Raw genomic sequence first — 11981 nt, 5'->3', positions numbered from 1 at the left:
TCTGCATTATATGGGTTGGCTTGGAATATAAATCGGAACAAGTTTCAGGTTAAAAAAACGCGACTTCTATTTCTGAAAATATCACAGTTAGGAGATTTATAACGAGTGGTTCCCTGCATTATTAAAGCAAAGCGCGTGATTACAGAACTAAGCCGCTGCAATGGAGCAGCTCTGATGCGATTAAATTAAAGATGTACCATAGAGCAAAAAAATGAACAGTGAAAGTAACAAAAACTTGTAAAATACATTTAATGGGCATAATTAAGTGTGAAAATAACCGAAGGATATACAGTGAAACGAAGGATATACAGTCAAACCAAAAATTATTCAGAGACCAGATATAATTTGATATTTTTTTTTTTTTAGTGGGTGCAGGACACTATATTTTGCTGTCCTCACTTGCATAAATGAACTAAAGTAAACTGTGATAAATTATACCCACAAATTCTTCATACAGTGGACTACCAGTAAAACCGATAAAGGACACATACAAATGAACACAGAGCTGCTGATGAGTCTGTGGCAGTGGTGGGATCCACGTCCTGCGTAGCTGGGCCAGTGGTGTGTGAGCAGTGCGGATTAGCGTTTTCCTCAACGCAGGATTTAGCCATGCATTCCCTGTCAACACACCGGCTGTACGTGTGTCCATGCTGCGGGAAGCACTTCAGCCACTCCAGTAACCTCAATCGCCACATGATCGTCCACCGTGGAGTATCCAAGCTCCACTGCTGCCCCCTGTGCCACAAGACCTTCACTCAGAAGTCAACGCTTTGCGACCACATGAACCTGCATAGTGGAGAGCGCCCACATGTGTGCGCGTACTGCCACGTCAGCTTTGCCCACAAACCTGCTCTACGCCGTCACCTGAAGGAGCAACACGGAAGAACCACGGCCCAAAATTATCTGGAAATGCAGCGAAACAATGAGGGTGGTGCTGGGAAGGGGGTTTAGATCACATTTAAATTGTTAATGAAATCAGAATTAACCCTATTTACTTTCTTAATACACATTTCTAGGTTTATTGTGCACAATTTATCAGTGCACATTAAGTAAAAAATGTATGTCTTCGTAATCAGTATGTAATAACGTGTCATTTCAAACCTCTAAGACTTTTTTTTTTTTTCTTTCTGTGAAACACAAAACAAGACATGAAGAGTTCATTTGCAAAAACCGATAAATGCCACTTTAAAAAAAAAAAAATTACTTTCATTATTCTCCACATATAACGCGATCTGAATCCTAAACACGTTTTGCCAAAAAAAGCCGGTATTGTCCACTTTCAAAGGCATCGCGAGTTCACGTTTTACTGCAGAAGCTGACAAGCCGCCCTTGTTTGTGAACGGAAGCCGATAAGTCAATTTTAGTGAATCAGCGCGCCGTATTCAGGTCAGGTGACAAGGCTACTTTCACTTTGAAAAGACGCGCTAGCTGAGAGGAGTTTCGTCAAAACCGAGCGGCAACCTCCCTCTCTCTCATGAAGCCAACAAGGAAGTGACTTAGCTGCCAAGATGGCGACTGCCGCCTCCGTCCACTTTTGAGCTTCAAAAACGCTCTTCGGAACCCTACGGGTGACGTCACGGACACTACATCCATGTTTTTATACAGTCTATGGTCAAAACTGACTAAAGTGATCGAGAATGGATAATTTCGACGAACTTGATGAACCCGTGATATCCTCTTTGGGGCGTAAAGGAAAATAAAAGCTGAAACTTTTTCACGATACCTTGCAAAAACAGCACGTTACAATGGTGAGGGAAAAGCTCTGTGTATTGCGTGTAATCAGAACCATACATAGTCTATGATCACAACAACAATGTTTGTCAGGCATCTACATTGTCATCTGAGGAGATTACAATGATTAAACGTGTGTTTTTGTTTAACTCTTTTGCTATAAAGCAAACTTTTAACGTATATAACAAAAACATACTTTCAATGAACTTTTAATTTTATAAGTTACCCGTATTTGTTTGTTTTTTACCCTCGGGCCGAACCATTCTTGTTACTTAACCATTTCATTCCATGCCGATCTGGCCCAGCCGGTATAGATATGGTTTCATTTTCCACTGTGGGCCTGACAATAGAGCTCATAATACAAATGTGTCAGCCATTGCCTTGGGTAATGCAAGTGTTTACATGTGGTACGAGATGGATAGCGACCGTGTTATGGAGGATGATCAGATATTTCCTTTTACTTCACTCAAATAGTGTGCTTGGCCAGCTACAGAGAGAAACAAGCAGCCAGAATCAGACAACAAACGTGACCCATCCTGAGATCACTACATTCATTCTACCAACACGGTTCGGCTCAAGTGGAAGTCTAACTGTAACCATTCCTTACTGTTCTTATAACCATTCAACCTGACAGTGGAAAAGCGGTTTATGATGTTTAAACTTCAACGTTCTTCAAAACATCTTCATTTGTAAAGATGACACAATTTTCCCTCTTTATACCACATAAGAGCACAAATACTACAGTTTTTTTTTTGTTTTTCTTTACAGGTTAAAAGTCTTTTACTTCAAGCAAGCAGACAATAATGGATGCCAAGTGAAGGTCTAGCACAGGGTTCCTCAAATCTTGCCCTGGAGGGCCAATGCGCTGCAGAGTTTAGCTCCAACCCTGATCAAACTCACCTACCTGTGATTTTCTAATGATCCTGAAGACATTGATTAGCAAACGCAAGTGTGTTTGATTAGGGTTAGAGCGAAACTCTGCAGGAAAGTGGATATCGTGGGCCAGATTTGAAGATCCCTGGTCTAGCATATATGGCTTTTAGGAGTGATAAATGTTAATACAAACAAAAAGTATGTTCATGAATTAGTACGGTGGCGTGATGAGGAAAGTAAGAAAACGTGTTTGTCATTTTTGTTGTAGTGTAAATTTAGTGTCCGTATGTTACTAATTCAACAAAGCCGTATTAAAAAGATTTTGTCCCAACTGTAATTTTCTTGCTGTGAATTAATTATACATTGCCAGCAGGACATTGGGACTGAAAACACAAAAAAAAGCTATTTGGTCAAACAATACACATAACAGGATGGTCAGGACACTGTAATCAAAAAAGTAACCCCCCTTACAGAAATGACTGGATCCCGACAATAATTCATTTAATTGCTTTGAATTTTTTAGTTAGATTTGATAATGTTACCGTGTTAAAAGGGCATGCCTCTGAATTTGTATGTGGCCGATGCAGCATATGCTAAATGGGGGGCCAGGCTGGAGCACTGCCTCAAAAGAGGGTGGCTGCAAATGTCCAAAATAAGTGATTAAAAAAAATGATATAGTAAAATATATTATACACTACTAAGTGGGGCTGCACGATAAATCGAAATGGACTCGAGGTCGCGATTCGACAGAAGCTGCGCGATTGTTGTGCGTATCTTTCAGTGAAGCACGGTTCTGTGATCAGCAGTAAATCTCCATCCAAAGGCCAGAGGGCGCTCTCGCGCTGAAACTCCAAATAAAAAAAAACAAAACAAGTGGGCTCCCCCAAAGTCCACGGTATAGTTCAAACACTGGTAAGAAGCCACATCATTTCACAGAAGGATTTATTTCAAACACTCGACTGACATTATGAAGTGAGTTTGGAGTAAAAATATGTTATTAAATGTGGTATTTTCACATGCTTTCAGATGGAGCAGCATTTACTTCACAGAGCCGTAGTTCACTGAGAAGCTATGCAAACAGCTGTCATTATCGCGAACGATTTCTTCGATTTCAGAATCGCACAATAAAATCAGAACCGGCTTTTTTAACAAAATGCGCATGACAATCGCATTCGATTAATCGTGCAGTCCTACAGATATATGCTTTTGTTACCTTAGGGAGCTATTTCTGTCTGATCTAACACTAATTTATTTTATTCACTATCATGTATATGTTAATTCAGTGATGTTTAAAGTTTTCTAACTTTAATAAAATCAATTAGTTTTGATGTTGAAGCACATTTTTAGGTTAACATTTCTTTCAGTGTAGATGCATAAAGTGAGATACCTGTAAATCCCATGTTTATTTCTTTCTTTGCATTTTCACACAGTATCTAACACTAGTCAGTAATATTCATCATTGATCCTAACAGCTACTTTCAGGTGAATGCTTTCATTCTGCAGAACCTATTGAATAATATTTCAACATTCACAGTCAATTTTACAATTCAAAGAAGTAAAACATTTAAAGGAATATTAATTCTAATAGTTATTTGCAAACTAAATCATCTAAGTTAAGAGAATTTGCTGTCTTCACCTCAATGCTTAAGACTCTTACCTAATTCCAATCAGTAGGCGATTTGACTCTGAATGGTCAATCACAGCATACAGTTTCCTAATTCCTATGGAAATTTTGTAAATCGTGCTCATCTGAGTAACTGAATTGGCGATACTTCCACGTGTCTCCAAACACACTGCAAACTCCCTCAAACTCATTTTCACACAAATGCAATGGACGCCATCTTACATCTATCAGTTGTGAAAATTACCTCAAAGAGCTTCAGTAAGAATATAAAGTAATATTATTTCAGTGTTTGTCTTGTTGCTAAGCCAAAGTTGTTGTTGTTTTTCTTAGCATAACATGGGAAATATTATATATTATATTTATATTATGTATTGTGTTTTTGCTTTTTTTGTACATTGTCTATTTTGTATATTTGTATATTATTCTTTTTATTATCTATGTCCTGTCTTGTCACTGTCATTCTGTTGCACTGTGGAGCTTCTGTCACTAAAACAAATTCCTCGTATGTGTAAACATACCTGGCAATAAAGCTCATTCTGATTCTGATTCTGAAAGGTTCAAATATGGCACTTTAAAATCAAATCAGTCTTTTATTTTGACGCATTCGTTAACAATCTGTATAAAAAGCTCAACATCTCGGTCCTGATCACCTTGTGTTTGTTTTGTGATAATCAGAGAGGTAATGACAGGCTGTATATTACAATTATTAAACTACACACAGAGGCGACCTACCTGTGCTCTTTTGGGCAAACTCTTTAATGAACTTCATGAATGAACTCTGTGACATTATTCTGAAGTTTTCCCTCCACTCCGAATTGTAACACGTGTAAACATGTTCTTATGCAAAGAAGATTGACAACGTGCCGACAAGAGCAGGTTACTTTTGATTGATGTAGCGCCTCAGTTCAAGCAGCATGTGAACCGTGTGAACATATATTCCCCTTCAGGACTAGCTGCAGCACCAAATAAGCATTAAAGGTGCGTTTTCCTCTTGTTTTTTATCCGCCATCTCTATCTTTCTGTTGCTGGGCTCGGCTAATGTCCTGTGCACTGAATGCTCTCTCCTCCACATCACGAGTAGACACGCCCCCTTACTGCTGATTGGCTACAAGTTTGTTTTCTGTTGCTGGGCTCGGCTAATGTCCTGTGCACTGAATGCTCTCTCCTCCACATCACGAGTAGACACGCCCCCTTCCTGCTGATTGGCTACAAGTTTGTTTTGCTACTCGGCCCGAATCAGTTTTCTAAAGCGTTTTTGAAAAATCGCTTACCCCACCTTTAATGAACATCAGATATTTATTTATTTTATAAGGACGCTCCCAATTGCAATTATTATTATTGTTATTATTATTATTATTATATATTTCTGTAAGAACACGTCCTTCCGTGCCCTCTAGAAGCTTGCGTTCTGCAAGTGAACGTCGCTTTATTGTGCCATCCCAAAGAGGCACAAAATCACTTTCACAGACTTTTAAATTAAATGTTCCCTCCTGGTGGAATGACCTGCCCAACTCAATCTGAGCAGCCAAGTCCTTATCTTCAAGAATCGGCCCTGCCCCTTTTAGACTTGCACTCTATTCATTTACTAACTGCTTGTTTTCTTAAAAAAAAAAAAACACTAGCTTCTCTAATCTTTTTGTATTCTATCTATTTGTTTTCTTTTTATTTATTATACAATTAACAAAAGCAAAAAAAAAGGCATCTAACACTAGCTTGCTTTTTTTCTATTCTATCTGTTTTCTTTTTATTTATTATATAATAAATAAACAAATAAAAAAAAATAAAAACTTGCTACGTGTACTGCGTTAAGCTAACTGAGACTTATTATAGCACTTGCATATCATTGCTCTCTTGTTGATATTGATTGCTTCCATTGTCCTCATTTATAAGTTGGTTTGGATAAAATCGTCTGCTAAATGACTAAATGTAAATATAACGTAATGTTGTTTCAACCATGGAAATGCACAGTGCATACCATTTCTGCTAAATTCTACCGTCAGGCCACTCCCAGACACAACGTCACGTCTGCCAGCCAATTGGGGCTGGCATAATGTAATAGGTCTTCTGAGGACTACGCGGAAGGGGCGTATCCCATAGTGAGACACCTCATTCTAAAGTGTTTTTGAAAAATCACATACCCTGCCTTTAATGCTATCAGAGAACCGGGGTTACAAGTAACCTATTGTTACAACTTAATAGCATTAAAACAAGTCAATCGCAAGACATCTCAGCACCTGGGATGGCCAACCAGATTTTAGTCTGCGTTGGCCACCATGTAGCTCCGCCTCTGCCGCTATGTGATATGAATCAATAAGGGACTTTCTATGAATAAGAATAGATTTTTTTTTTTACTTCCCTCTGCCATTGCGGTTGCCATGTCAACCAGTGACGCTTTCAAATTATTAAACTTTATAACATTTCGCCGGTAGATGGGGCCATTAGGCAAGTACACTCGTTCAAAATTAACATTTTTTCCCACGACCCCCCTTCTACCGCTTTGAGACCCCCGGGGGTCCCGAAACCCAGGCTAAAAACCATTGGCTTATTGTTGTCCAAAGGGGGCTTTTATTCTGAAAGTCATCTTTTGTATTCTTGGTAAGTTTCATGACTTCACTTCATTCTGCGAATCTTAGCCGTAATTGTTTTAAAACACACGTACAATAGAAAATATCTAAAGTTAGTAGGAATGACCGAAATCAGACATAAAGACAACGAGATCAGTGCGAGTGTTTTAGTTTGGTGTTTTCGCTCGTCCAGTTGATGGAGATGCATCTAGTTATCTAGATATCATAAATGTGTGTTCGTGTGTTTTGTATGATTATGTATTTCTCTTCACTAAATCACTCAAGATCAGATCAGTGAAGTGTATTGAGGGCAGTCAGTGTGTCTGAAACAAAAGATGCTACAGTGCCAGTTTAGCTTAACACTGATGTAAACAATAACACTGATGACACAGAATTCATACAATGAAGAACTGTGCTGCTGCTTTATTATAAATATGAATATATAGTTGAGGTCATACGTTTACACTCACCTTTCAGAATCTGCAAAATGTTAATAATAATGAGAGCATAAAAATTGTGACCATAAAATGACCATAAAAATTGTTTTGTTTTTTAGTACTGCCCTGAACAATGTATTTAATAATAACTCAGTATATTTATAACTAAACAACTATGTGTTGTTATTGATCTACAGCTGTTTTTATATTTTGTGATAGTTGTTCATGAGTCCCTTGTTTGTCCTGGGCTGTGTTTCTCTGTGTTTCTAATTGGTGGCAATGGTTCTACGATGCTTTTGGAAAAGCAGCCCTGAGCAGTTAAACAGCCCACTGTTCTTCATAAATATTCTCCAGGTCCTGCATATTGTTTGGATTTCCAGCATCTTCTGCACATTAAAGCTCTTTCCAACAGTGACCGTATGGTTTTGACATCCAAAGCTGCAAACAGTCACTGATGCTCAAGAAGGCAACACATTACATTAAGAGCTAAGGGTGTGTAAACTTTCATTTAAAGTATGAACTATTGTAGTAACAGAAACTTGATCATTTTTAAGTGTGGATATTTGTTTTGTGGGGGCATTCATATGAAATATTCCAAATAGTAAAAATATAATTTTTTTGTCTTTTTTTTTCTTTTGCTTCCTGTAGTGAAAACATGGATGTGGATATGGTGAGTTTCCGTTTGCCTGGGCATGGAGACACGGCCCTGAGTAACATGAACTTCCTGCGGACGCAGCAGCACTTCTGTGATGTCACCATTGTGGCGGGAGGCAGGCGCATGTTCAGGGGTCACAAGGTCGTTCTGGCTGCTTGCTCTGTTTTTCTCAGGGACCAGTTTCTCATGAACCCCTCATCAGAGCTACAGGTGAAGCCATTTGTTATCAAGTTCTTGTGAAATCTTCTGTATGATTAGTGTTACTTTGGTGCATCTTATTTTTTATTTATAAGGTCAAATCTAATAACATCTGGACAGCTTGAAGTAATAACAGTTTTTGTGTCATTGATTTCAGATTAACCCATCCCTTAAAATCATGCAAAAATGTTGATATACATTTTCATTTTAACTATTTTAAGTAACCTCATTGTCTCTTAAATGTTTTAGATATGGCTTGGTGGCACTTGGTGTTAAGGGACAATAATGAAAATTTTTTAAATAATTTTAAAATAAAATTTTCATAATCATTCTATTTCTATGAGAGTATGGAACAACACAGAGAAATGTATCATTGGAATCATTTTCAGAGTGATTTTTGTTTTCTAGCCGATGAACAATAAAACATTGACCGGCAATTAAATTCCTTTCAACTTTAAAGAGGTTGAGCATATAAAGTGGCAGACAACATAAGTGCAGCACGCGATTATAATATACAGAATGTGCATTGGTGCATTGGTGTGGACGCAGATATAGTTAACTGTATAGTTATTGTTCTTGGTGTGAATGGACCTTTTGTATTTGTTGTTTGAATTTATGCAGTTCTATTTGATGTTGCTTTAAAAATCGGGAAACATACCTTTGCTAGCTGATAATGACTCTTTTGAATTTTATTTTTATATTAACATTAGTTGTTTTGATTCTGTCAACAAATACTTTGTCTATTCAGCAGGTGTCGATGTTGCACAGCTCAGCGGTGGTATGTGAGCTCCTCCAGTCCTGTTACACAGGGATGCTGCAGTTCAGTGCCAAAGAGATCGTGAACTACCTGACTGCAGCCAGCTACCTGCAGATGGAGCATGTGGTGGAGAAATGCAGAGGAGCTCTGAGCCAGTACATGCAGCCCCGGAGCTGCAGCCCAGTTGTGAATGTCTCAACCTCAAACAAGTCTATTCAGACTGTGAAATCAGAAGACTATCCATCGATGCCAGTGATCGTCAGTGTAAGTACTCATTCATTGGGATCTCTCCAACATCCCTCAAAAAGATGAGAGTGATTTGACCATACACAGTGTAAATCTGTGTTGGATTTGCTTCAGATGCTAATAGTGCTCATAGAGACAATGTTTGGAGACAATGAAGGATCTGGAAATTTGTATAATGCACTTTTGGAAACATTTCATTAGAATCGTTGTAATATTCACTATACCACCAGTGAAATCATTGCTAATCATGAATATTCAATATATCATCCAACCTTAATGGGTAGTTTCCCTTGCACCACAGATGATTGGCATTTTACATAAAGACCCATCGCCAACAACAGTCATGCATCAAATCGACTTCTGATTTCTATGCTGGTGTAAATCTCTACCAATCTGAACACCCGAAAGGATTAGATCAGCTCTTAGTGTGGTAGTTTGCTTGGTTGTGGTTTACTAATTTATGTTTTTACCATAACAGGTCAGAGGATCAGATGCATCTGGTCATTTCGAGGGAGAGGACGGGCCTGAGAGTGATGTCTTTCAGGTGCAGATCAATGATGAACATCAAGACCCAGAGAAGACATCTGGTGCTGAGGAGGAAGACCGAGAAGCTGTTGTTGTGTTGGATGACCACGGGCAGCTGGACGCAGGTATAGAGGAGCCCTATATGGAAGGGCGAGCCAAAGGCAACGGCATTGGAGGGGCGGGTCGCATGTGGAGACGACGGCACGGAGAGCACAGGGGAGGCAGAGGAAGAGGCTTTAAACACCGGAAGCGGTACACTTTCAAGGATCGCAAGCTCTTCGGTAACTATCAGGATTATCAGGAGCACCTTCCGACGCCAGATGAGACAATGGGTCATTTTGGAGCGGACTTTCAGGCCAATCAGCATCTCGCAGACGGTACCGTCCGCATTGAGTACAGGCCTGGAGAGGGACAAGGAGAAGAGATTGGCTCTGATGGAGGTCCTGCACAATTTAGTGTGGAAGCTTCCAGCGGGGAAGAGGGAATGGGAGTCGGGACACATACAAATGAACACAGAGCTGCTGATGAGTCTGTGGCAGTGGTGGGATCCACGTCCTGCGTAGCTGGGCCAGTGGTGTGTGAGCAGTGCGGATTAGCGTTTTCCTCAACGCAGGATTTAGCCATGCATTCCCTGTCAACACACCGGCTGTACGTGTGTCCGTGCTGCGGGAAGCACTTTAGCCACTTTAATATCCTCAATCGCCACATGATCGTCCACCGTGGAGTATCCAAGCTCCACTGCTGCCCCCTGTGCCACAAGACCTTCACTCAGAAGTCAACACTGTGCGACCACATGAATGTGCACAGTGGGGAGCGGCCGTATGTGTGTGCATACTGCCACGTCAGCTTTGCCCACAAGTCTGCTCTACGCCGTCACCTGATGGAGCAACACGGAAAGACCATGCCCCAAAACCACATGGAGATGCAGCGAAACAATGAGGGTGGTGTTGGGCTAGGGTTTAAATCATATTTGAACAGGTAAAGTAGGTGTTATAATGAAAATGATATTTTTTCATTATACAGTTTTCTATTTTTATTTTGCACAGCCATGAAAATGTCTTTGAAATCGATAAGTGATTACTATGCATTTGACCTCTAAAGCCTGGAGTGAATGAATGACTGATTATTCAGTTAAATAGCTTGCCTAAAAATGTTAATTCTGTCATGATTTATTCACCCTAATGTGTCAAATCTGTGACTTTCTCCTCTGACTTTCTTCTGTTGAACACAAAATAATATATTTAACTGTTTTTATCCATACAATAAAAATCAATAGGGTCCAAACAATAGTGACTCCACTGTTACGTATACAGGTACCTGTTGGGAATTATCTCAGTTAGTGCCTTCGGTCCAGCTGCGGTCTTTCTTACATATTTTGCCCAATTAAAGGGTTAGTTCACCCAAAAATGAAAATTCTGTCATTATTTATTCACCCTCATGTCGTTCCAAACCCGTAAGACCTTCGTTCATCTTCGGAACACAAATTAAGATATTTTTGATGAAATACGAGAGTTTTCTGACCCTGCATAGACGTTCAAGGCCCAGAAAGGTAGTAAGGACATCGTTAAAATAGTCCATGTGACATCAGTGGTTCAATCATACTTTTATGGAGCTACGAGAATACTTTTTGTGTGACTTTATTCAACAATTCTTTTTGATTTGGTTCCCTCTGGGCAAGACTTGACAAAGCCCTCCCATTTTCACAAATTCTATGAACTGCCTTTGTGGGGCAGGGGGGCTTTTGTTTGCCTTTATATACATCTTAAGGATGTCTGCCAACTTACGCAGAACCTGATTATATCACCATCTACACCATCCCTGCACCAAGGCGATCTTGCAATCAGTCAGCCAGATCTTATTAAAAATCTTAACCTAGCCTGGGGCACCTACCACACGTTCACCCGCCTTAGAGCTTTGTCAGATGTAACCTCCAACATTCTTTCTGCTTCTGGTTTACCACTCTAATCAAGATACCCTTCTTCTTTCATCGTAGTTACTTCAGTCACCGCTCTCTAGTCTCTCTTAGCTTTGAGTTGGCTGCTCTACCAGCACTTGGATTCTTTCCCCCTCCACAATGAAAGATATCAGGGTCTTCAGGATCACTTGAAAAGTCACAGGCCAGGTGAGCTGAAGCAGGTTGGAAATAAACTTTGCAGGACAGTGGGTCCCCAGAAGTAGGGTTGAAGACCAAGGTCCTAATACATTCTAAACTAGTACATAAAACAACTCTAGTGAAAAGCCAACAGGCTGGTGTGAAACTGACCCATAGGCATTTGCCAAGTCTAGCCAGAAGAGGTCTTTCTTGACCCATATCATCAATGCATGTTCTACACACCCAGAAAATCCTGTGACAACTTCCTTCTGGTAGCTT

At 39.8% G+C, this 11981-nt stretch overlaps 1 protein-coding gene across 4 annotated transcripts in view; it reads left to right on the top strand.

Moving 5' to 3' along the window:
- LOC107754826 (zinc finger and BTB domain-containing protein 6-like) overlaps positions 1–11007 on the top strand; it is a 20611-nt gene extending 9604 nt beyond the window's left edge. For 2 of the 4 annotated variants that reach the window (XM_016571426.1, XM_016571425.1), the window contains exons 4-5: positions 9059–9103; positions 9564–11007. In XM_016571426.1, coding sequence (XP_016426912.1) covers positions 9059–9103; positions 9564–10592 — 1074 coding nt within the window. In that variant the 3' untranslated portion in view covers positions 10593–11007. Of the gene's footprint in view, positions 1–7526; positions 7722–7877; positions 8095–8830; positions 9104–9563 lie in introns of those variants that run through there. The other 2 variants (XM_016571424.1, XM_016571423.1) reach the window with 2 other exon arrangements.
- Positions 11008–11981: the final 974 nt, after the last annotated feature.

The sequence above is a fragment of the Sinocyclocheilus rhinocerous genome, unplaced genomic scaffold (genome assembly GCF_001515625.1).
Source record: "Sinocyclocheilus rhinocerous isolate Xijiao unplaced genomic scaffold, SAMN03320098_v1.1 scaffold21, whole genome shotgun sequence".
Taxonomy (NCBI): domain Eukaryota; kingdom Metazoa; phylum Chordata; class Actinopteri; order Cypriniformes; family Cyprinidae; genus Sinocyclocheilus; species Sinocyclocheilus rhinocerous.
The sequence above is the reverse complement of the archived record's forward strand: the minus strand, read 5'-3'. Positions and strand labels throughout refer to the sequence as shown.